At 41.6% G+C, this 27,479-nt stretch overlaps 1 protein-coding gene across 1 annotated transcript in view; it reads right to left on the bottom strand.

Annotated features, from left to right (window-relative positions):
* Window positions 1–10,771: 10,771 nt before the first annotated feature.
* The window catches only part of SQOR (sulfide quinone oxidoreductase), a 281,588-nt gene continuing 264,880 nt past the window's right edge, over window positions 10,772–27,479 (bottom strand). Inside the window, exon 10 of the mRNA XM_086958258.1 lies at window positions 10,772–11,084. Within this exon, the coding sequence (XP_086814384.1) occupies window positions 11,024–11,084 (61 nt within the window). The 3' untranslated portion in view covers window positions 10,772–11,023. The remainder of the gene's footprint in view (window positions 11,085–27,479) is intronic.

Consider the following 27,479-nt stretch of genomic DNA (forward strand, 5'->3'; position numbering starts at 1 on the left):
GTCATGGGGCTAGACACTAAGTCTTTGACACTTTTTACAACTAGGTGATACCCGGATAGTTGTCCGCTAGCTGCCCATCATTTATACGAGTAAGAACATAAAAGCAGCTGATACCCTCTTGGAAGGTATATATTTGGTTTCGAGAACATGATGGCTCATAATGAATTATGTCACACCACAGGACATCACGGGTGAAACAGGAGCATTATGCTCACGCTGGGTAAGGAGATACTTCTCTGTCTCTCTCTTACTCTCTTTGATTTTCGCCGTCTCTGTGCTGGTTGAACACACAAATAAGCAGGCACTTGTATGGTGTAAGTCCTGTTTTCCTTTTTTATCTTCCTTCATCTTTTCCCTATTGCTAGTTGTTTATTCTTTATTTAATCAAACAATCAATTGTCTGATGTGTTTTTTGTTAATTTGTTTAATTTACTGTTTTTTGCTTTAAAATGATTACATGAGATTGGCTTTGGTAACTGTATTAGTGACAGGTTACGGAAATGTCAATAAGCCTGTACAGTGGTTTTTAATGAGACTTGTATATAATGTACATATTATGTATATAGTAGGACCTTGTTCTTTGTACTTCCCATGGATTCAATTTCACATTAACTGTTTGACAATATTGGTCTTTTCTGTTTGGTTTTCTTCAGACAGCAAAAATACATGGCTACCTGATGAAGGCTCAGCCGAAACGCACGTAGATTACATATTATTTAGCCATGAAATTTCATTATGACTCATATTTTCTGTGTTCTTTGCTTGTATGAATTTTTTTAATGTATTTATTTTTTTGTCATATGATATCTATTGGAGAATCTGAATGTACCATAGTACAATTGGCTGTATACTGAATAAATGGATTGTGATGCCAATAAGAGACTGATTTAGATACATGCTATCATCAGTTGCACAGAAACATACATATGGTCTCATTGTTTTATACTTATGAAAAAAAGTTTTTGAACAATAAATAATAATAAAAAATAATATGAATTTCTATTGAATTAGTATCCTTGGGTTTGTACAAACATGTTTAAAGATATTTGGTCCATATTTAAAAAGGTTTCTGTGAAGAAGCACTCCAGAAGCAGTTGGCAAAGATTAATATCTTCTTTATTAGGTTACAGGTGATACAGCGTCCTACCCACAGGAAGGCCAACAGCAACTACTCAATGCTAGGCAAAACGCTACCATTTTGGGAGAAGGGTACAGAAAGCTGATGAGTCGGTTGAAACATACATTACTGCATTGTGTAAGTTAGGTGCACCATGTAAATTTGGTAGTGCCATCGAAGAGCGTATCAGGGATCAGTTTATGTTGGGGTGTTCCATTGAAAAAATTAAGGATGAGCTCTGGCAAAAAGATGACCCTAAACTTGATGAGGTTATAGAGATCGCAAAGAGAATTGAACACTCTCTATGGAACTAGTTTCTAGCACTGACTCAACTAGGTTCTAACACAAACTCTAAACATTAAGATAACTAAGCATTACTACAGTTTCCTATAGAGTTATTTAAATACATACTCTCTAGTTTCTAACGGCAGGTCATACCATACCAAGCCAAACCATACCATACCATACCATGCCTATACACTGACATGCCATACAATACTGTATTGTTGAATGTACATGTCTGTCCTTTTCTTACGGCATAAATTCAATGCCTTTTTGAAAGTTAAAAACTAACAGTGAAAGTAAAAAGGTGAAAGAAAAGCACCAAACCCCGCTTATTTGTCTAAAAGAAGGGTTTTTTCTAAAGAAATTCGAGTTAATAATACGTCCAATTCTCTTTTTTGATACTATAATGTAATTTACAACATACCTAAAAAATACATTAAGCAAGCAAATAGATCTCGCATAGTCAAGACCTATTGGGTTTGCCACTGCTTCCTTCTGTAATACCCAGACAGCATTCCTTATTTGGGACTACCCAAATACAATTCACTGTGTGTCGGACAAAGGGGTTTCTGTGATTGGCAGCTCTACAGTCTTTTCACTCTATGGCAGCCCCATTAGCTATTTCAAGGCAAATGCACAGAATGGTATGGCCATCCCGCAAAATAGTTCCCATGTGGAATAGTGATGTCCTCGGTCAACCCAAAGAAAAGTCACCTTCATTGCAGATCACTAATGGCCTACCAATATGGCAGTGGTGGGTGCCCTGGGGCCAATAGCATATTAAGGATTTTGGTGGCCCCGGGCAAGACATATTTTCGGGGCCCCTGAATGAAACGAATGTACCCATTTCTGGCTAATTCAAGCTAGCAAGATGCCAAACAATAGTAAATAATATGGTAAACCCTAACAGGGGACCTGTAAAGCAGTTTAAATATCTTTTGTCTGATACCCAAAAGCTTCTTAAGATGACGCGGGAGAGAGAGATGTAGTCGTAGAGTTCACAAAGATGTTTAGATAGTGAAATAGGACATTCAGAGATCATGAGAGAGAGAAGGATCACTTTTTAGGGGGGCTTTGAGCAATTGCCCAATTTGTCTATGCTTTCAAATGTCCCTTCCTGGGACATAGCACCTGGAGTAGCCTGCTCGCTATCACAGTGAGCCATGCAATACCTGTAGGCTGGCTGCTTCGGGTGCAGGCCCTGCAGAGGTGCTATGACCACATGACAAAGGCGACTGTGATGTTCACTTAAACCAACTTTCAAAGGATATAAGCATGCCTGAAGAATCTTAGTGTGTCTGACTGTTTTTGTTGTTATTATTATAGCAATTGGAGCTTTATAATAGGAAATCCTGCACATACACAGTGCCAGTATATAAGCAGGTGGCTGATTAGATGAGAACATAAAGACCTGATGCAATATTTAATGGGTTGTGCATGGACGCGGAGTCAAGGGTATCTCTTGGCAGAGCCGACTGTGGCTTTGACCAGCACTTCCCTACCTACAAATAGAGAAAGGGAAACGCAAGTTTCAAAGGTGCATTTGCCGTTGTATGTTTGATGCATGGATTTGCCAAGCTCTAAGGGCCAGATGTACGTAGGAAAGTGAGATTACCAAATAGCGTTTTTTTGCGATTCCCTATTTGTTAATCTAAAACACCCATGTACAAATGCATGTTTAACACAGTTTGCGATTCCCATTGGGTATCAAATAGACCAACCTCATTAATATTATGAGGTAGGCCTCAGTTTGCGATCCATTGGGAGTCACAAAAAATCAAAGGGGTGGTGGCCTGCTGGTGTTTTTTTAATACAGCCGTTTCCTCAAAGGAAAACGGGACGTGTTTCAAAAATAAAAATACAAATATTTCTGTTAATTTTTTTAAGAGTAGGCAGTGGGCCATGGGACTACTACGTGCTCTTGAAAATGTTTTTACAAACATTCAAAAAAGGGGAAGTGGTCCCATGGTGACCCCTTCCCATTTATGAATGGGGAACTACCTAAATGTGAATGTTTTGGGATACGTTTTGGTCACAAAATATTCACACATACCAATGCGGTTCGGTATTAGGAAGGTACGCATTAAACACGACCCTTCCAAATACAAAATCACAAGCCAAATTTGCGATTTGTTAATTTGTTAACTAAACACATACTGAGCCTTTGCACATTAAAAATGCTTTTTTGGGTTGCACACATTTGCGACCTCAGAAAAATGTTGTACATCTGGCCCCTAATCACCAATCGTCAGTCTCGAGCTGCGTTGGAGAAAGGAGTGAAAAGTTTTAGGGTGCAAAGCGTTGAGGGTTGGTGCACAGTAATATTAGACTGTGATGGTAGGAGTGACAGCATTTCAGCCATGTTTGTAGGATCTGTCATGGCCATAGATTAGGTTTTTCTTAACTTTTTAAAAAGAGTACACATTTTTGTTTTCACGTACATTTATTTGTGTCTTTACATAGCGTTATAGTTTTATAAAGCTCGAACACTGCCCGAGGGCCCTGGAGCACTTTGCATGACCACCAGATTACATTACACATGGTTAGAATAATTTTATGATAAGCACAGTACACTGATCCAGCCAGAATCAAAGGATGTTGAGCCAAAGCTGGGACTCAAACCTGGACCCCCACGTGCAAAGTTAGCAGCTTTGATCTGGTGTCTGACTGGTGTAAACACTGGGCCTCCTATACTGGACCTCTCAATGATGTCATATGGTGAGTATGTGTAGTCAGGGACACAGATGCTGGTGATTTTTCCAGGGGAGGGGTACCTTCTCAACAGATAATGAGCCACTGGTGACTGGCAGCGGTGCTGTTAGCATGAATTTATCTGCCTCGCATATTCAATGGCGCTAAGGACAGGCGATAGACCCAATTTGAATCCCTGCAGGCCCCATGTTTAACTCTAAATTTGTCTTGAACTATTAGACTACTGATGTAATCAATAAGAAGCTGGATCTTCCTTGTTGATTAAGCAAGTTACTTTATTGAATTAAGATGATAGATAATAAGTTATAATGTTAACCCCATCAGTAGCAGCTGTCCTGCTGCTCAGCCCTCACCCAACTGACATTCACAAAGCACGAGCATTCCACTCATCCAACATTCTACATCACAGCATTCTAGCTGAGCAGCAGTGAGACTCAAGATACAACATATCTCCCTTCGTTATGGGAACAATCGCATTGTGAAATATAACAGATGAAATAATTAAGATAATGAAATACAACAACTACCTTGTATTTTACATGTCCTCAATGGTGATGGCCATGTTGGAGGTAAATATGGGAGCTTTCTCATAAGAGACTCTTTAATGTAAACTGCAAACTCCCTTAAGAGTCACCATTTAATTTATGCCAAGGAGATGGTCTGAAACTGTTGAGTTGGGGGCACGACTCTGCTGGAACCTTACTAAGACTTCCAAGTACCCAGCATCTGCGTCTGCAAATGAACCGAAAATCACTGGTAGAAGCTTAATAGCATTTTAGGTGGTATCTGCCTTGTTAAAGGGCAGATTACATGTCAGTACGCCTGCATCTATTCGTTTTTGGCTTACCTGTTGCCTGGGGGTGGGGAGGGCAATTTCTCAAACCGCCTATCTGGCTTTATTGCAATTTATAATTCTGAAACCTCAGTATTTGTAACAAAATAACCCTTAGGTTTTTATATATTATTACTATTTTTATGTCCTTGTCGGAGGCATACAAAGAATGGCAAGGTTAAGATGCTCGGTCATGGTTCTTCCTTTAAAAGAATCTCATTCACACAGAAAGTATGCTGGTAGTTGTGAGATTTTCAGAAAACAGAGATTTATCATCCATGTCATTCCACTTCTTGCCCAAAAAAGTAATGATGCTAAGTATTTAGTAGTAACATTCTTCTAAGTGTAAGATTTTCAAGCTGGAAAACTAAGTGGTTCACCCTCATGCCTGCACCTGACCTCATTTAAGGTGAGGATTTAAGAAAGACATGCTTTAAAAGAGAATCAGTTAATTTTGGTTGAACTCTAAAACAACTAGCATGTTGGCAAAATGTTTTGTTATAAGTTATAAATAATTTTGCTAACTGGCACGTTTTATGAGTACATATAGTGTTGCATGCCCAATTTATTCATAGTTTTTAATGGTCTCTAAAGACCGGAAGGTCATATAGCCTATGAAATGCTTACACAGATAAGTCTTTAGCTCTATCTCTGCTCTCACACAACTATTACCTACCATTTTTTCCCCACGGCCTTCATAAGTAAAATGCTACTTTCCCAGTATGCATCTGTTCTTGGCATTTAGAGCTGTAGATTCACATGCGTTGCATAGCCTGCCATCTAGTGATGGGACTGGATGTTTGCACTTTGTTTTTCTTCGAAGAAGTCCTTTGCAATCCCAAGGTAGGTGACTACTCCTTTTAGTGATAGTGCGCATGGGCATCAACTCCATTGTTAGATTGTATTCCCGCATAGCGTGATAATGGAGTTAGTAAGAGTGGTAGAAAGAGATGTCCATGTATATGTATCTAAGAAAGATATCACTGCAGCAGGTACAGGTACCAGGAGAGGCGGGTGCGCGCATGTGAATCTACAGCTCCTCATGCCAAGAACAGATGCATACCGGGTAAGTAGCATTTTCAATTTGATGCATGTGAGCTGTAGATCACATGCTTTGCATAGACTATATAGCAGTGATCTCCCAAAGCGGTGGCTAACCTGTAGCTGTTGCAGCGGTTTGAAATAGTGTACGTAAAACTGCTTGGCCCTCACTAGCTTGCTGTCTTGCTAACACATCTACACAATATTGTTTTGTGAATGGGTGAGGTGTAGACCATGTTGCAGCTTTGAAGATGTCATCTATGGGGATATTTCCTAATAATGCCATAGAATCCCTTAGTTTGCACTCGCCATAGCCAAAAAACAGAGGACGGGCGTAGAAGAAAATGAACGCGAGCCAGACGGCATTTCCACAGAATTGCGGAGGATAGAAAGGGTCTGATACCATTGAGATCTGCCGGCAGCAGCAGTAAATCATACATCGAACATAGTGCGCAAGCACATACACCTCGTCTTATGCTTGATGACAGTAGTGTTCCCCTGATGAAGGTGTACGCATCGAAATGCATTGGGAAGTGTTGGACGCATTACTGAAGGATTGAACATTGGAATATTGAAAAAATCTCATATACATAAAAATTGTATATACAGAATGAATCTTTGATTTTTCTGTTTTCTTCTGTTTTTTTCTTTTCGTTCATTCTTTTCTTGTATTTGAATATCTGCATGCATTTAAGTTCAATATGAGAATGGTGGTGATAATTGATAATTAACCACGCATTGACGGATTCACATACAAATGGTGTAATTTGTTTTGGATCATATCACACTGATTGAGATACCAATGTTTAAAAACATCAGTTTTAAACTAAATTTACTTTGATATATGTGTAGCAATACTTTTGTGATCTTAACTTCACTGCACCGTTTTGGGCATTTTTGAACAGTGCACCCTGGTACTTAAACACAGTGTGTTTAAATTTCTTGTCATATTTTTACCTGGCAGGGGCTAGTCAGGGATCTCCAGGGATGGCACCAATTTCTTAAAATATAGGTATATATTTGATTGAAGAGGACAAAATCAGATTACGTTTTTTCAGAATCTAGAAGGTGTGCAGGTTATCATTCCATTGTGTGAGGTGTAGACCATGTTGCAGCTTTGAAGATGTTTCTAAGAATGCCATAGAAGCCCCTAGTTTGCAGGTGGAGTGCGCTCTATGGGGAATTGTTAATGTTCATTTTGCTTTTCCACCGTGCTATACCTGATTTTGATATAGGATTGCCTTTATGTGGTGGAGCAAAAGCCACAAAGAGTTGTTTTGTCTTACGGGAAGGTTTTGTCCTTTATATATAATAGAGTAATGCTCTTTTAACATCTAAGGTGTGTAGAGCATGTTCTGCCACAGAATCTGGTTGAGGGAAGAACACAGGCAACTCAACAGATTGGTTGATATGAAAGGCAGAAATGTCCTTTGGTAGAAATGTAGGGTTAGTCCGGAGAACCACTTTGTTTTGGTGTACTTGTAAAAATGGTTCTTCTATGGTTAGTGCCTAAAGCTCACTTATTCTCCTCAGTGATGTGATAGCTAGCTACGACGAAAGCTACCTTCCAAATTAGAAATTGCAGTTCACATCTGTGCAATGGTTCAAAAGGTGGACCCATTAGTCTGATGAGGACAATGTTGAGATTCCACACCGAAGCATGTGGAAGACTTGGGGGAGGGACTCTTAAGTCCTTCCATAAATGATTTAATGACAGGCACTCTGAAGAGAGACAGATGTTGTCTATTTTGAAGGTATACAGCTATTGCAGAAAGATGTAAGCATATGGATGTGTATGCTAAGTTTGAACACTGTAGATGTAATAAATAGCATATAATGTTCTGAACTGAAGCATCAAGCGGATTGATTTGATTGTTATTACAATATATGACAAACCGCTTCTACTTAGTTGCAGACCAAGCCCTTGTGGGGGTAGGACATCTAGCCTCTTTGATAATGTTCATGCAGTTTGGCTGGAGATTGAGGTAGCCAAACTCTAAGACTTCAGGCGCCAGATCGCAAGGAGTTGGGATGGCTGGGATCTGATGTCTTATCTCTCCACGGCTCTGCGTGAGGAGATTGTATGTAAGATGTCGTTTTTGGTGAGGAACTACTGAGAGTTCCAACAGGGTGTTGGCCCATGTGGGAGCAGCTATGATTAGTGGCAGGGACGCCTGTCTGAGCTTCCGAACCACTAATGGAGTGAGGCGGAAAAGCATAGGCAAATATCCCTGACTAATTCATCCATAGTGAATTGCCTCTGGACAATAAAGGTGTTGGTACCTGGATGCAAAGCTGGGGCATTTGACGTTTAGGTGTGTGGAGAACAGATCTATGTCTGGGAAGCCTACATCAGAAAGTATGGAAGAAGAATTAGAGGGTGGAGTTATCACTCCTAGATCTGTTGTCTTTGACGACTGAGCAGATCTACTATTTGATTGTCTACTCCAAGAAGGTGTTCTGCGAGGAGATACATTTTGTGACATAAGGCCCACCTCCAGGTGGTCTGTGCTAGTTGTGACAGCTGGAGAGAGTGTGTCCCCCCGTTTTTGTATGCAATACATTGCTGACATGTTGTCTGTACGTATCAGGACAGCTTTGCCCACTAGATGAAATTAAAAGGTTTTGAGCGCTAGAAAAATTGCTAGAAGCGCTAGATGATTTAAGTGAAACTGTTTTTGCTGCAAGCTCCACATGCCCTAATTTGTGTTTGGAGATGAACCCACAAACAGTGAGCGATGAATCGGCTGTTAGCAATGTCAGTGGAACCGGGTCAACGAATGGCCGCCCTTTTGAAAGGTTTTGTGGATTCCACCACTGCAGAGAGCAATGGGTGCGCCTGCCCACCAACACTAGATCCGATAACTGACTGACCCTGGTTCCACTGACATGCTAATCATTCTGAAAGGGACTTATTTGAAGTCTTGTGTAAGAGACTATTAGGGTGCAAGACACCATCATCCCTAGTAACTTCATGAACACTCGAGCTGGCAATGAGTGTTGAGGCTGAAACTGAGATAGTAGAGTGTGCATGTTGAGGATTCTGGCCGGACTGGGGTAGGCCAGAGCCTTTTGAGTATCTACAGTGGCTCCCAAATACGCTTGTCTGTTGGATGGTTGGAGATGAGACTTGGACAGATTACTGTGAATCCAAGATTGTGGAGCACCTGCACTGTTTTGGGAGTGTGACGTAGATGGCTTTGTTGTGAGCTGGCTGTTAAGTATGAGAAGATGTGAATGTGTTGTCTTCGTAGATGAGCTGTGACTACTGCCAGGTATTTGGGGAAAACTCGGGTTGCGGTGGTGACCCCAAATGGGAGCACCTTCAATTGATATAGTTGTCCTGCTACCACAAACCTGAGGTATTTACGGTGAGCGGGGTGCATTGGGATGTGGAAATAGGCGTCCTTTAAGTCCAGAGTGGACAGAAAGTCACCTTGCTGAAGGAGCGGACACTGAGGTAGCGAAGTGAGCTAAACAATGAGGATGGATTCAACCCAGATCTGTGTCTGAAAAGTTTCAGTGCTCCGTCCATCATCTCCTTGTGTTTGCTTTGTTTGCCCTAAGCTGGCAAGGTTTGCCCAGAAGTGGGTCCCTTGCTCACTTTGCCACTGAATTCAACTAGCCTGGCTGATGAAGGGTGTTACCCAGAAACCGGTCCCAGGATGCTTGTTTCCGGTTCAGGGAAGACCTGGCTTGGCAGTTCAGGCTGGACTGTTCCCATGAGGCACAGGATGAAGACTGATTTGCATATAGCTTGGTCTCAACTGAGGTGGCAAAGTGAGCTAAAGAATGTTGATGGATTCAACCCAGATCTGTGACTAGGGGTGAGTATCTGAAACTTTTCATCGCTCCAGCCATCATTTCCTTGTGTTAGCTCAGCATTTGTTGGAGTGTCACCATATGAAAGTGGTCCGATTTAATGCATAGATTTAGGTCTCTGAGGTCTAGTATAGGCCGGAGAGAGCCATTCTTCTTGGGAATTACCATGCCTGGTAAGCAAAAATCAAGATCTACACTTGTCCATGAAGCTCTCACAGCGACATTGCCATACTAAGAGCAAGAAAGGCATAAAATTCAAGATGGCACACCTTCTCTTGCCCTGCACCAAGGATGGGAACTCCATGCTCATTTGCTCTCCTGCACCTTTGGAAGAAACTTAAAACCTATCTCAAGTAAGATCTTGTCCTTGCATTATCCTCTCTTCCCAAAGCCAGACCGTTACTGAATAGTCTTTCAACATCTGTATGCCCCTAACATACAACACTTTTCTGTATAATTCGTTATGGCTTTGCAGTTAGGTATGCGCTTTTTAGATAAGCCGTAGTTACCCAACATCGTTAGAACAATTACTCTGCTTCAGAATGAGCAAAGTTACTTGATATTAGAAGCTGTTAATAAGCAAGGAAGATGTGTTTTCAATTTAGACGATCACTTCAGATAGGAAATATGCTTAGTACAATTGAGATGCTATTTCATCTTGTATCTGTGACAAGCCACCTAATCCACTACTCATGACACTAAATGTTATTCAGGTGGATAATTTAATTTGATCTTCCAGCATGCCCTTATCGTAGACCTCCAAACAGCTTGTCGTAAAAAGGACTAGTCATATCTGGAAGGATATCTTTGATATGGAATCAAAACTGCCCCTTCTGTCACAGAGGATAAGGAACAGTGGGAGGAGGTGTGCAGTGCAGACGCCCTGCCATGCCTGCCTGGGATCAAAAAGAGCACTTCACATTCTGGCGGGTCTTGAAAAAAACAAATAGATTAATAAAAAATTACAGAACAATAGTTTATTTAAAATAGAGATTTTTAAACAAGCTTTCGGATAGATTAAGCACATATTTAATATCTCACAAAGTGCTTTGCCTGAAGGTTTTTTTTAAAATATTTTTTTAATATTTACTTGATAAAAATAAAACGAGAATGGTAAGTTTCCCAGTGTTTATAAAAAAATGGTAGCGTCCTGTCACAATTTGATTTGTGGCACACAAGTTTGGCTTTGATATGCAGGTGTTTAAAGCTGTCCATCACTTTGAGAATCCCAGATGCATTAGCTTTCTTATAGGTGCAGGCCCTCCCCAGTATCCTCTGGAAAAAAGGAAAAAAAGCTTGATTAAGTGTTGCATGTAGAACAAATAAATAATTTATTCCAGATGTTTTCAAAAGATTTTATATAAACAGGTATATTTGTACACAATTGATGTTTCAGTGTTTTAAACCGCATTCATGGATCTACCACTAGGATAAGGTTTCATACTTAACTGAGCACCTAGTGAAGAAGGGTGTATAAAAGATTCTGTAACAACTTATTATCGAGGAACCGAGAAAGTGATGCCTATCAGCAAGAATAAAAAGTGACCTTATCAGAACTGAAATGCTCTTCTTAATAAAAGGAACAGTTTACAGTATATGACACGTCACACCACCATAAAGCATACAATTCATTAGAAATAGAAAGATAGCTTGTTAGTAATAACACAATCCAGATATCCAACACGTCAAATATAATCCAGACCTAGGTACCCAGCGCGTACCTGAAGCTCAACTCAACCAAGACAGAATTCCTGCGATTTGCCAAGTAAAACAGATACATTACTAAACCTTTCTCAATGACATTAACTTTGATGGCTTTGAACCTCATCTTTCATCAAACGCCAAGACACTTGGAATCACCCTGCACACCAACCTCACCCTGAAGGAACACATTGCCAAATAACACAAAGACCGCCTGCTAAAAGTTCTCTCTTCTAAAGAAAGTGAAGTTGTTTCTTACAGAAAGTGACTTCAGAACTGCTAGTCAAGCCCTCGTGCTCTCACATCTGGATGGTGGTAATGCCCTACTCCATGGCCCCACAGACTTCACACTGGCAGCCCTCAGAGACATCCTACACACTGGCAGCCCTTAGAGACATCCTACACAGCATGTCTCATCCTGGACCTGTAGAAATATGATCACATCACCCACCTCCCCTTGCCTGCCAGCACCATCCTCTATAACCAGCTGCATCATTTACCAAGCCATCATAATCAGCCCCTCGATTGTCAACATGCCCATAATCTCTGGTTTTTCTTGGCACATCCGCAGCCAAGACATCATCCGACAGCAGACTAAGAAGTATAAAAAGAATAAAAACAAGACAGCAGGCCTTTTCCATCCATGTGCCCATATCAATCAGTACCACCCCAACTCTGTTCCAATTTAAGAAAAAGTTGACAACTCACAGTTTCAAAGAACACTACATCACAATGCATGGACCATTCACAATCCAGCGTCCTCCTCTATTACTTGTTGACTTTATGCTTTTCTTTGACACTCTGCAGTGCTCCACTGCCTTTTGGCCAGGTTTAAGCTATAGAAATACCATATGCAAACATACACAAGTGGCTTTATTGCTCCTGTCAGCAGAGAACAGATTAGTTCAAGTAGTTTTAAATAGCTGGTAATGTGGAGATGTCATGGAGGAGTGTTCTATGCTGGAGTTGCACTGACTTACACAGAGGTTCTTACTATTGCATGGGGCCTTATTCAAGCTTGGAACACAGTGCAAATCATCTCACATTAAGTGTGCTTAGTTTACCCCACTAACAAGAATGTTTTAGTAGCGAATACTAGAAGAATCAGTAAATACCACTGCCCACAGATTCATTTGACAGATGCTTTATTGATGTTGCAATAGTACTTTTGCCACATGGGTTCTGTGTTCAACGCGTCAGGGTTATATTTTTACATTACATTATTTTTAAATTAGGAACATGTCAAAGAGCTATAGAGCATCATATTGTGTTAGACAAAATCACTTCTACTCGTGTGATATAGAGACAGGCAAGTATTGTAAGCCTAGAATGTCCTGCCTTGAAATCAGTGTATGGGAATAAAAACAGGCCCCAGCCGCTGGCATTTTTATGCCACAGGAAGAGGATCCCTCAATATGTTCAAACAACTGTCAAGTCAGTGTACAAATAATATTATTGATCCACATGGTAAATCATCAGTCTCCACACCCATCATTATGTCACTTTCATGTTATCAGTAAGATTTAACAGCAAAGGTCCTGGAAATCCTACACATAATGTGTGTGATTAGAAGAACCCCTTCATCAGGTGCAGTTAGGGACAGCTTTCAAAGAGCAGCAGTATGGTTATGGATAGCCAGTTAAGCCCCGATCTAAGTGTTCATGGCAGTAATTCCATGTTACTTCCGGGTTTTTTGTTGTTTCTTGTTCGTTTGTGAGGGCAACTCATTCTAGCAGTGAAGTTTAAGCATGAAGCTGAACGTTACTTTTCGAGGAAATAACCCTCGTTTGTAACCTTTGGCCACAGAACCCTAAAAGCAACTTTCTGCCCCAAAAATGGTGTCAGGCTTCAAGAGCAGGCGTCTTCGATTACAAACGTTCACATCTCATAAATTGACTTTTGACATCTTGAAAGGTAACAAATACCTGTGTTGCATGGCTAAATCTTATCAACAATGGGGTAGTGGAGCAGGGGATGGGGTAAGCACAGACTGGGGAAGAGGAAACAGGAACAGGTCAAAAAATAACACAGAACTGGGATGGTGTCAGGGTAAGCAACAATTGGTAGCAGGGGGACAGAAGGAGACAGAGGGGACAGAGTAAGTAAAGATGTTTTTAAAGTAGTTGGAAGGACACTGCACTGGACAAGAAATCTGTACTTTGGCCATGCTCGAGGGCAGGGACAAACACAGGAAGAACAAGTGAAGTCGGCCCTCACTGATCAAAGAGGCACGTACATGAGAGGCACAATGAAACCAATCAATGGTACTCAATTGATGGTCTCTAAGCCCCCTGTTAGTAAAATAAAATGTCTTGCAAGCAACAGCTCATGCGGTCTCATGCAAGACATAAAAATGACACAGTTGGTCAAGAAAGAATTAATGGTGTAAGCCAAAAAAGTGGGCCAAAAGAGGTAACAAATGGTAAAATAAAATAACATATGAGTTCATTTAAAGATGAAAGAATGTTATTTCTTGTCATCTGTGTAACAAAGTCGGACCTTACTATTATATTGGCTGCCTGGGGCTGGTGTTGCACTCATTTCTGAGGTTTCCATCATAGATCAGAGTTGTTGAGTCATCCTGTAATAATGTCTTTAGAGATTGGTTCAGCTTCGCCCACAAGATAGAAGAGTATAATCTGTGGGGTGCGAGGTTGCTGCTTACATCCATTTGAAAACAGATAATTTGTGGGAAATGGAGAGACGGCCTAATCCAGGTTTTTAAGTCACTTCACCAGAGTCACAAAGTGACTTTCCTACTGGAGTACATCCTCTTTTAATTTATTTCCATAGCTGGGCTTCTCTGAGAAGGAGATTTGTTTGTTCTCATGATGGTGCTAAGAATAGTGCAATTTGACCCTTGCAAGCCAGTAGAAAAGCCCTTTCCAAAAGTCAGCCATTTATACATATTACTTAATGACATTTTCCAAGCAGAAGATGAAGGCTGCATAAAAAAACGAAGGGTGATGACTGTGCACTATTACAGTGGTATCAAATGACCAAAGTGAAAACCTTGTCAATGACCCATCAAGATGCCCAAAACTTTAATTTGTCATATGCATAGTTCTGCAATTCTTTCTTCTGAACATCAGGGAATCTTTTTGCATTGAAAGAGACTAATTCTTATTAGGTTAGGTAATGCAACCCAGCTACACCTGACGATCAAACACAGAGATGTGTTAAAGAGGGACGTCCAATGCCCGCCCTGGAGAATTGGATCTGCACCAGATTTTCATATATCGAGGTAATAGGAGTTTCCATACAGTAAACCGATGTGGAACTCCTCTACAGACTCAGTGGCTCGTTTTAATCTGGAGCTATTTTGGGACCCCTCATAAGCATGTGATAGGTGTGTATTAATAGCTTTATATAGCGTGGGTTATGTATGTGCAGACATCAGAGCACTTTACATTTTGCAGTTACAAACAATGACAATTGGAAAACAGTGCAGTTCGTAATACACTATTACACGAAGACGTGCATTATTACATAGACGAGCGTACTTCTGGTATCGCTCACGATTAGGAGATATAGTAATCTTTTACTCTTTAGATTTTGGGTAAATAGCCTTCCTTAGCCTTAGAGACTTTTGGCATTGAAGTTTTCTCTTTCTTTGGGATAGTTGAAATAAGGGTTTCTGGGCTCTGTTATCATACTTATAATAGTTTCACTTGAGGACGCGCTGAAAAGACAACCGTATGATGGTTTACTATCTTCTCGGAAGGGCTTTCCCAGGTTCGCCTCTGGCGTCTGTATACCCTCCTCTTGTTGGTGCATTATATACTAGTGTGCAACAATATAAATTAAGTCTGTTGCGGGTTACTTTGCTACCTGTTCTTAAAATTACAAATATGTATTGCAGTGCAGTTGTAAATGTATAACGAAAATGCAAATGCATGACATGTAATGTAACATGCATGTGAAGAAATGTCCATTTGATGTAAAGCGCTCGATCATAACAAGGTAGGTTTGCGCTCGTACATACATACATGCATGCAACCTGCACATCATCTTAACAGAGGAATGTAGTCATACTACTAAGCACGTATCCAAAACATTTAGAACAAGCACATGTTAACAATCGTAGTTTTAATAAATCAGACCTACGTTTTAACCATATTGCAAATCCAAGGCGTTTCAATCGTAATTTTGTTATCAAAATAATATGAAGTGAACTAAGGATATGGAGTTTCCACTCTATGCACCCCTTCTTTGGAGATCCAGAAAACTGTGAGTTAGCGTTTTACCACAGGACACAGATTAGTAATAAAGGAAGAATACCTCTGCAAAGCCATGCTGTGGGAGCATGAGCTGTGCTGGGAATTATTAAGCATTCCTCCCACATATTCATCAAGTTTATATCTAGAAAATGAGAGCTGCACGAATTGTTGTATAGAATTTATTATGCCAACATGGCCATGCAACCAAACAGCAGTGGGAAACAACAACAAAAGTGCAGGAAACGACATGGGAGGAAGCGAAGCAACAATGGGCAACCAACAACGCGGGAAGGCGGATGGGGGAAACAGCAGTGACGAAGAAAATGGAGTAAGAAGAAAAAAACACAATTTCTCAATCTCAGAGCATTTAGCGGGAGAATACTAATTAAAATAGAAAATCAGTAATTGGTCCATGCTCCATGGAAAGGAGAAATAAACAAAGAGAAAGTGAAACCAGCATGGTCTAACCAATTAGGAGCCAGCAAATAAGACTGACAATGAAACCAACAAATGGTAAGCAAGGGCCAGGCGCCAAGTAACTTTTAAATTAAAATCCACAAAATGTCTCACAAGCAATGGCGCATAAGCTGTCTCAGGCAAGACCTAAGGCTCATACTTGCTGAAGCGATGTAGCCTGAAACATTGACACTGTGGTTTAACTAAATCAACGTTCAACAACCCTGTCTGACTACTGCGTCTAAAGAGTTCTCTTCGTATTTCTCTTGCTCTTTTTTATATTGTAGTACAGTACACATTATCATGGGAAAAGTCGCTGAACTTCATAGACCCAGAAAATGGATGTATGACTTGGTCTTTTTGGCTAAAGTTCCCTAAACTTTTTGCCTTACCCCAAGATCGTTTTCCTGACAGAGTTGCCAATTCGGATGCTTTGGGTACTTTGCCACTGCTGATCAGTGTCAAAGTACTAGGGTTCTTCCCTGTGTCAAAGTACAAGGGTTCTTCCCTGTGTAAAGTGTAATGGCGATTGGTATGTTTGCCGAACTAATAAAGTCCCTAGTGATGTGCAATGTGTGTGCAAGGGCTAGTAATGCCAAGGTGCGCAGAGAAGGGAACTCAGGCCTTCAGTGGAGGGCCTGTGCGCAGAGTGCTAAGTTAGCATGTTGTCCTGACAAGTGTAATCACTTGTCAGGCCTTGTTTTTCCTTTTGAGTACACTGTGGGCACCCCTGTGTTAGGTCCTAGGTAACCCCTGTGCAGGGTGCAGTGTAGGTAAAAGACAGGACATATACTGAGGTGTGTGCTATGTCCTAACAGTGAAAAACAGTCCATTTCGTTTTCACTGGTGAAAAGCCATTCTGCCCATAAGACAGAATGAGGGAGGCTGGGTACTGTATTTTGTTAGTCTAGTTTCCTGTAAGTTTATAATGGAGAGGTGAAGTTTAGTATGTATGAACTCACACATCTTTCTATGAAGGTGGTTTTGTCACTGTGTGTTCAGAAACCACTCTTTTCGAAAGTGGCTGAGTTTTGTGCTTTAAGCATTTCTGTGTGTCTCTGCAGAATGTGGATTGACTGCCTGGATCTGAGAGGTGCGAGCAGCTGGGAGAGGTCTTGACCCAGGGATGGGTTAAGATGGCACCAGGCTGGGGGGAGGAGAAGCCTGGGAGGTGAAAAGGCCTGGGCTGGCGGTATAAACCAATTGACCCATCTCCTGCTGAGTGATTAAGGATCCAGACCTCCAGTATCAAAGGGAGAAAGGTGGCACTGGGAGGGAGACACCCAGAACTGATTTAGGCAGGGGTCGACGACCCCTGAGCACAACGATCTTCAAAGACATTGAGGGGTATACCTATGAGAGCTGAAACCCCTGAACGTTGGAATGAAACAGAAATGGATTGAGACTGAAAAGGCATGGGCCCGTTTTTGTGGTCAAGAGGAACCTCTGCTAAAGAAGGAGTAACTAAAGAGACTGCTGGGAAAAGACCAATCTTTGCTTTGTGATCAAGGGCTCCTCTCCAGTATGCTGCTCTAACTAAGGAAGAGGCTGTTGGGGCAGTGCTTGGAGGCACTGGGTCCCCCTGCTTGACGAAGACTGTGCTTTGTGCTGTGTATTGTAACCCCTAGGACCCGAGGTGAGCTGGCTCCCTGTTTGGAATTTTTTTTTTGTCAAACAGGGAGTGACCCCACAGCCCCAGAGAAGGGGTACCACAGGTTCTTAATGTATATACCACATTTAAAATTGTCACAATCCAATTCGGCAGACTCGCACAATACTCACACACTTTTTATAAAAAGGACCCTCTTAGACAATTATAGTACAAAAACTAATTATTACCAAGATGTATACTAAGTATATATAAATTTATTAAAAAACAATGTTGGTTCTTTTGGTTAAAAATTAAAACAAACAAAAATTCACAACCTCATCGAGGTCATAACAATACATAAAAACTGCAATGACATAAATGAGAGACAGAGAAAAGTGCAATATAGTAATCACATCATGCTTGGATTGTTCCACGTGGAATTAATTTCATGTATCTGTTCGTATGTCTACCAATAGGATCATCTATTGGGCATGAACACATTCCTTGGATACAATCAAGTGAACAGAAAAATGCGTTGACGCGTTTCGGTGGTGTTTTTCTGATGGCGACCATCTTCTTCAAGACAAGCCTAATACTAGTCTCTCTTATTAAAAAATACACAGTTAAAAGCCTCCTGAAATCAATCGGTAGGTAAGGTAGTAATACCACTAATATTCTCTACGTGGGGCACCTTAGGGCTCCTCACAGTGTACACAAAACATATTTCTGATGGGTGTTCAAGAGCTGCACCTTAAGTGTCTATATTCCTGCCCCCCGTCCAGTCCCTCCATTATATATTGGTTCCCGGGAGATAATGTAAAAAAATTATTATACTGCCAAGGCACCAAGGAATCTTTGGCGTCAATATGCCTGTAGGCCCTAACCACTCAGGTATAGAGATGGAAGTCCTCTTATTTTGCAGTGGTTCAAATGAACCTTCCTAATCTTGAAGTTAAATTCTCGGTCCTGGACGATGCTCCTCTGTTATGAAAAAATCGGGAAATGAATTCCATGTGGAACAATCCAAGCAGGATGTGATTACTATATTGCACTTTTTTCTGTGTCTCTCGTTTATGTCATTGTGGTTTTTATGTATTGTTATGACCTCAATGAGGTTGTGATTTGTGTTTGTTTTAATTTTTTAACCAAAAGAACCAACATTGTTTTTTAATAAATGTATATATACTTTGTATACATCTTGGTAATAATTATTTTTTGTACTATAATTGTCTAAGAGGGTCCTTTTTATAAAAAGTGTGTGAGAGGATTGTGCGAGTCTGCCGAATTGGATTGTGACAATTTTAAATGTGGTATATACATTAAGAACCTTTTTGGTGTTCCCAAGACTCCTTTTCCTTCTTTAGTTCCCGGTTTGGAAACACAGGAATATAAAAGTTTCCGGAGAAGTTTCAAGCGACGCAGAGGGTGCGTGTTGTGGCAGCTTGAAACCCTCGGAAGGTGTGCCCTGTGATCTTGGATACAAGGAGGAGAAGTAAGACTCAGATGCGCATGGTGCGTGTCGTGGTGCACAGGAGGAATTAGGAAGAGCGCCTGGTCAACGTGAGTACCGAAGTTGGAGTGAGTCCCGGACGTGCTTGGTTCGTGTCGTGGTGCACCGCAGGCGTTAGTGAAGAGCGCCTGGTCAGCGTGTGCACCGAAGCTGGAGTGAGACTCGGATGCGCAGAGTGCGCGTCGTGGTGCACCGCAGGCGCTGGTGAGGAGCGTCTGATCGGCGGGTGCATCGGAGGTGAAGTGAGTCGTGGACGCGCAGGGTGCGTGTCGTGGTGCACAGGAGGCATTGGTGAGAGGCGCCTCACCAACGTGAGCATCGGAAGTGGAGTGAGCCTCAGACGCTCAGGGTGCGTGTCGGGGTGCATCGAAGATGTTGATGAAGAGCGCCTGGTGATCGAGTGCACCGGAGGAGAAGTGAGACTCGGACGCGGTGAGCGTGTCGAGGTGCGGCTGAAGGAGTTGGTGAAGAACGCCTGGATATCGGGGCACTGGAGTTGGAGTAAGTCTCAATGAAGCAGTGTGTGTGCTTGGGTGCAACCTGGAAATGTGGAGGTGATGGGCTGATCATCGTGTGCACCGGAAGAAAGTGATTCTCTGCAGTGTAGTGAGCATGTCTTGGTGCCAACTGAGACGGCAAGGAGGAGTGCCTTGTGAACGTGCACTTTGAGTCGATGTGAAGTCCCATCAGCGTCATGTGTGTGGCTTCGTGCCAGAGGAAACCCAGAGGGTGCGGTGGTGAATGTGCACCCGGAGTAAAAGTAATCTCAGGGGCGTGGGGTACGTGTGCTCTGTGGCCGCCTGAGACCTTCCTAACAGTCGCGGCCCGGACCGGCAGTCCTGAAGAGCTGAGCTGCCTGGCCGAGCCACTGAGGCCCGTTGAGAGAGTTCTGCATGGCAGGCCCAGTTCATGGAAGGAGGAGAGGAGAGCAGGGTTGCGCCCAAGTGGATTGCTAGCTGGGCAGGGTGCGGGCTTGGAGGAACACTCTCTCGGCCTCTCAGTTCTTCTGAGTATGTGAGCCTTTTGCTTCGGCTCAGAGTGAGGCCTGTACTGACGAAAGGAGCGGCAGTACAGGGGCCACATTAATAAGCTGTACTCTGTGTCGTCATTGAACCGTGTGGGGGGCAACTGTTATCGAAGAGGATGATTGTCGCAGAACACATTGCCAATATTGCTGCTAACGAACTGCTGGACTGTCTTAGGACGCCTGACAATATTATTGCTTAACGAAGTACACAATTGTATCGCTATGCATTGCATTAATTCTCCTTTGCCAAGTACATGATTGTAGCGGCCCGAATTGCATTATTTCTTTATTGCAAAGTACATGATTGTCATTAGGCATTGCAATATTCCTTAAGTGCAAAGTACATGATTGTAGTGGCCCACATTGCAATGTTTCTTCATTGCAAAGTACGTGATTTTGGTGGGACGCATTGCATTATTTCTTCATTTCGAAGTACATAAAGGTAGAGGTACGAATTGCATTATTTATCCCATTGCAGGTACCAGGGTGTATCATACGCATTGTAATCTATCTCCTATGCCCAGCACAGGATTATATCTTTACGCAGTGCACTATTGTTTGTCTATTGCAACGTGTGTGATTCTAGCATTGCGACCAGCATAGCATTTTGAAAGCGATGGTTAGGATTTGAACCTACCAGCCAGCCGGAAAGAATATTACCTTTCATTCTATGTTGGCTTATGTATCGTGTGGTCTGATCGTATATCTTTTTGTATAAAGTTTATACTTGTTTCTGTCAAACTCGTGTGGAGTCCATTTGTGGTGTCTCCAGGTGGTTGCTGTGGGCGTGGTTGCACATACTGAACACTCATGCCTTGGAGATAGGCCTGGCTGCTCGTGCCAAGCTACAAAGGGGGTGCACAGGGCTATCTCAAACTGTGTCCTTACTTGGCCTAACGTTGAGTGGGGAGCCACGGGTCGCGCACTTGGTGACAGTAGTGCGGGACTGGGATTCCGGCTTCCAACAATGGAAGTCAGAGTCTTTTTTTTTTAGTAAATTCTAGATTTTCCTAAACAAAAGATTACCTAAAATGTAACTAGAAGGCAGTTTCAGAACCCGGAACTTCTATGTATGCACATATATATCTAGATTCCAACACTCCAATATGATAATAAGTAAATGTAAATTGTAACATCCCAGCAGCTGGTAACAAACTGACTGACTTCTGCTTGAAGTGTAGAGGTAGCCTGGTTATCTGAACAGAAGCTACTAACAACAGTCAATAGTGGCTTTAAACAGTATCTGCAAAAACAACAGGTGATGGACCGAATGTGGATCAATGTCACACATTCAACCCAGTCCAAAGATCTGGGCCCAAATCCATCGTTTTTCTGCAGTCCACACCACCCTGGGTTAGACAATGGCGATATGCAAATCAGCTCTGACCCTGTGCCCCATGGGAACAGTCCAGTCCGAACTACAAAAGCCATGTCCTTCCCAAAACGGAATCAAGCATCCGAGGACCGGACCGGTTTCGAGGTAACACCTCTCATCAGCCCGGCTAGCTTGACTCCAAGTGGTGTGGAGTGCCTGGGACCCACGTCTGGGCATCCCCAGTGCACTTAGGACGGCAATTGCAAAAACAACAGGTGATGGACCGAATGTGGATCAATGTCACACATTCAACCCAGTCCAAAGATCTGGGCCCAAATCCATCGTTTTTTTGCACTCCACACCACCCTGGGTTAGACAATGGCGATATGCAAATCAGCTCTGACCCTGTGCCCCATGGGAACAGTCCAGTCCGAACTACAAAAGCCATGTCCTTCCCAGAACGGAATCAAGCATCCGAGGACCGGACCGGTTTCGAGGTAACACCTCTCATCAGCCCGGCTAGCTTGACTCCAAGTGGTGTGGAGTGCCTGGGACCCACGTCTGGGCATCCCCAGCGCACTTAGGGCGGCAATTGCAAAAACAACAGATGAAGGACCGAATGTGGATCAATGTCACACATTCAACCCAGTCCAAAGATCTGGGCCCAAATCCACATTCAGTCCATCACTTGTTGTTTTTGCAATTTTTTTAAACAGTATCTGACACAAACAAAACAACCTATGCTTAGTTGGTTTTATTACATATATTACAGCCACGCCCCTCAGCTACAGGATTGTCCACCGCGACCACATCAACAAACACGAAGGTGGAATCGCCATCAACCACAAGGAATCCATGCACCCATTGATCTTGGAACACCTCAACTCAACTTCCAGCTCAAAACAACCATCAAAGGCACCCTCGCCTACATAGCACCAGGACTCTGCCCTGGCTTCTGCAACGCCATTGCCAATTTTATTGCCCCGCCAAGGCATCGACACCGAACACTACTTGTTCCGCGGAGACCTCAACTTCCACCTTGACAACCTCAACAACGCCAACATCATCAACTTTACTGACAGCATGAACAACATCGGCCTAACCCAGACAGCCGCCAATCCCACTCACATTGCAGGACACACACTAGATCCGGTCTTCGCTACCAGCAAAAGTCAAATTCAGCCACACTACGAGCTTACCTGGAGAGACCACACAATCATCCACTTCACCTAAACCACAGCCCCTAGCCACGCCAGAAGGCCGATCAGCACCTCTCACTACAGCTGGAACAGGACAGAGTATCTGAGAACCAATGGACTAAGCCCTCACCGCCTCCCTACCCAACACCTTCTGGAAGATCTTTCATGCCGTCAAAAACTTCACGACTTGGATTTCCAACAGCACCAACAGAGTTGCCCCCAACAAACCCTCTAAGCCCAAGAGACCCTCCAGACAAACCAGCTGGTGTAACCCGGAACTGAGATCCTTCAATTGCAACTGCAAACAACTGGAAAGGAAAGGGCGCACCACCAAGGGGCCCACCGACCGGACCACATTTAAGACTCCTATCAACCAATACCACAGGCTCCTGAAAAACACCACAAAGAAAGCCCAACCAACCACCTCGAAACCAGCAAAGAACTTTTCAGCATCATCAAGGAGTATCCAAACCCTCAGAAACTGAAAACATCATCACACCCTCCTAGGAATTCTGCGAACAACCCATCTGACTTCCTCCACGACAAGTTATCTACCATCTACAGAAATATGGAACCCCAACCGGCAACTGCGAACACCCTCAGCCTTCTAGTCCCCAAAAATGCCCCGCCAACGGTATACAGTCAAAATATCGAGTTTTTATTATCGATTTGCATTAAGATTGATTAAAAAATATAGAAGGAACATAATATCGAATGGACAGAATAGACTACAAAAATATAGAATGGACAGAATATAGACTACAAAAATATAGAATGGACAGAATATAGACTACAAAAATATCGAATTTGAGGTAAGTAAGTTAATATCAATTTTTAAAGTGTTTTTTATGTTAGTATATGTTTGAAAAGTGTATATTTATTTCATTATTTATATTAATTTTTTATGGTATTTAATTTTTGCGTAATATAATTCTGTAGCGGGTTGTGGGTTTATAGGGGAATAGGGTGGGAAGTAATTTAATTATAATTAATTAAATATGTTAATTTATTTATTGGCATTTATTTTGAATTAATTGTTAATTAATTAATAATTGGTAATGAATTAAAATATAATTGGTAATAATTTTTAATTAATTGATAATTATGGTAATTTTAGTAATTTATTTTCTGTAGCGGGCTGTGGGTTTATAGGGGAATAGGGTGGGAAGTAATTTAATTATAATTATTAAATATGTTAATTTATTTATTGGTATTTATTTTGAATTAATTAATTAATTGGTAATTAATTAAAATATAATTGGTAATTAATTAAAATTAATAGATTAATTGATAAATATGTTAATTTTAGTAATTTATTTTCAGTAGCGGGTTGTGGGTTTATAGAGGAATAGGGTGGGAAGTTATTTCATTATAAATAATTAAATATGTTTATTTATTTGTATTTATTGTGAAATAGTTGTTAATTAATTAGTAATTGCTAATTAAAATATAATGGGTAATTAATTTTAATTAATTTATCAATTGATAATTATGTTAATTTTATTAATTTAGTTTCTGTAGTGGGTTGTGGGTTTATAGGGGAGTAGGGTGGGGAGTAATTTAATTGTAAGCAATTCAATTTTTTCTATTTTATCAAATTTTTTATAAATTTTCTAATTGTTAATGTATTGTTAATTGGTAAATAATTTGTATTAGTAGGTAATTACTTTTATTAATTTTTATTTGCATTTTTTATTGATTAATTAATATATTATATAAAAGTGTTAAGTATTTTAATTAATTTGTAATTGGTATTATTATTTATTTTATTTATATATGAAGTATTTACTTTCCCTACTGTTGCACTCACTGGAGTGGGAATAGTAATTTGTATCCCTAAGCTATCCCTACTGTTACACTCTCTGGAGTGGGAATAGTAATTTTTACCCCTACGCTATCCAACGCTTTCCCTACTGCTGCACTCTCTGGAGTGGGAATAGTAATTTTTACCCCTACGCTATCCAACGCTTTCCCTACTGTTGCACTCTCTGGAGTGGGAATAGTAATTTTTACCCCTACGCTATCCAACGCTTTACCTACTGTTGCACTCTCTGGAGTGGGAATAGTAATTTTTACCTCTACGCTATCCAACGCTTTCCCTACTGTTGCACTCTCTGGAGTGGGAATAGTAATTTTTACCCCTACGCTATCCAGCGCTTTCCCTACTGTTGCACTCTTTGGAGGTGGAATAGAAATTTTTACCCCTACGCTAGCCAACGCTTTCACTACTGTTGCACTCTCTGGAGTTGGAATAGTAGTTTTTACCCCTACGCTATCCAACGCTTTCCCTACTGTTGCACTCTCTGGAGTGGGAATAGTAATTTTTACCTCTACGCTATCCAACGCTTTCCCTACTGTTGCACTCTCTGGAGTTGGAATAGTAATTTTTACACCTACGCTATCCAACGCTTTCCCTACTGTTGCACTCTCTGGAGTGGGAATAGTAATTTTTACCCCTACGCTATCCAGCTCTTTCCCTACTGTTGCACTCTCTGGAGGTGGAATAGTAATTTTTACCCCTACGCTATCCAACGCTTTCTCTACTGTTGCACTCTCTGGAGTTGGAATCGTAATTTTTACCTCTACGCTATCCAACGCTTTTCGTACTGTTGCACTCACTGGAGTGGTAATAGTAAATTTTACCCTTTCCGCTATCCTAAGGTAAAAATATTGTATTTTTTTAACTTAATATTACGTATATATATATATATATATATATATATATATATATATATATATATATATATATATATATCCTGGAACCACTCTCCTCGCCACTCTCCACACGGCGCTCACCACAATGAGAAAGAGAGACGGACTCTGTTGTTTTTTCCTCAGCAGCCGCTGGAAATTTATTTTTTGTAAATATTTGAGTGTATTAACAAATCAATTTGTATGTTTTTTTTACTTACATTAATTATTTATTCATTTTAAGGTTATTTAACCACATTGCTGCTGATGAAATTCCCCTCCTGTGCTGGAACTCTTTGAATTCCATTGTTTCATGACGAGCTCAGCTCGTCATAAGCACACGACCAGTGTACTGCATGACGAGCTGAGCTCGTCATGAGCAGGGAAGGGGTTAAGTATTTTAAGTTTGTTTAAGTTCATTATATTTATTATTTCATTCTTTTTTAATTAATTTAAAGAATTTTAAAAAAATAATCGATATTTTGACTAACTATATTTTTTACATCGACATTTTTGATTCAATATTTTTGTTCTTACCTGTTTGGAGATAGGAGGTCGATATTTTGGCATTCTATATTTTTACCTCGATATTTTGGTTGGTCGAAATTTTGGCATTCTATATTATGTCAGTGATCCCCAGCCAACAATACGATCACCGCCTGTAGCCAGCTTGCCATGCAGAACACTGCCAACATCATGCATTCCGTCCACTCCGGATCTCCGAAGGACCACTGCCCAAACTACGTGCTCACCCTCTGAAACAGTACCATCAGCAGCAAGCTCACATACATCGTTAACACGTTCATCACCTTAGCCACCTTCTGGGATGACTGGAAATACACAGAGATCAAACCCCTCCACAGGAAACTTTTCGCCAACCCCAATGAGCTCAAAAACTTCTGACCCATCTCCCTGCACCCCTTTCCTGACAAATTCCTTGAAAAGGCTATAAACCAACAACTCACAGAATGCATAGAAAACACGGCCTTCTGGACGTATCCCAATCCGGAGTCTACACCAAACAGAGCACCGAAAGTGTTCTGATCAGATCCCTCCTTGACAGAGGAGACTCGGCTGCCCTGATCCTCCTCAAGCTCTTAGTGCCTTTCGACATGGTCTCCCACCATACCCTCATCAATAGCATCAATAGACACCACCAGATCGGCATCCAAGACAACACCCTCAAATGAATCATATCCTTTCTACCAGGAAGAACTTAGAGGGTCCACATCCCTCCCTTCATCTCGGAAGTCAAGAACAACCTCTGTGGTATTCCTCAAGGTTCATCCCGCAGACCACCCTTATCAACACCTACATGATGCCCTTGGCCGACATCGTCAGAAACCAAGGACTGAACATCACCTCCTACGCAGATGGCACCGAGCTCATCCTCTTGCTTTCCAAAGACCTCTCCACCACAAAGGCCAACTTTCAACTATGCATGACCAACGTGGCCATCTGGATGAAAGACAACTTCCTCTGATATGACACTGACAAGAAGGAAGTTCTGATTTTCGGGAACACCGCCTTGCTGTGGGATGACTCATGATGGCCCTCTGACATGGGACTCCACCCCACCTCTAGGGACCAAGCCCGAAACGTTGGAATCATCCTGATCAAGGAGGAGCCATATCAACATGTAATGCACAGCCCAGTGGAGAACATGCACAGGCTGTCAGTCCCCGTTTGCACTCAGGCCAAATAGGACGCTGCTGTCATGGTGACAGAACCGTCGTGATTGGCTTAGGGGAGCCTGGGTGCTGCTGGGAGCCAGCACAGTGAGGACAAAGAAGAGGCTTTACAGTGGCAGCTGGTGACAACAAGTACTTTTAAAAATCTTTTTCTAACGCCCCTTTCCCGCGCCACCACCATTACTTACAAGCCGCCACTGCAATTCATTTGCCTATACTTTCATTATGTTCTGACCATAACTTAATATTTTTAGTAATTGGTTTCACTC

The sequence above is a fragment of the Lissotriton vulgaris genome, chromosome 2_1 (assembly GCF_964263255.1).
Source record: "Lissotriton vulgaris chromosome 2_1, aLisVul1.2, whole genome shotgun sequence".
Taxonomy (NCBI): Eukaryota; Metazoa; Chordata; class Amphibia; order Caudata; family Salamandridae; genus Lissotriton; species Lissotriton vulgaris.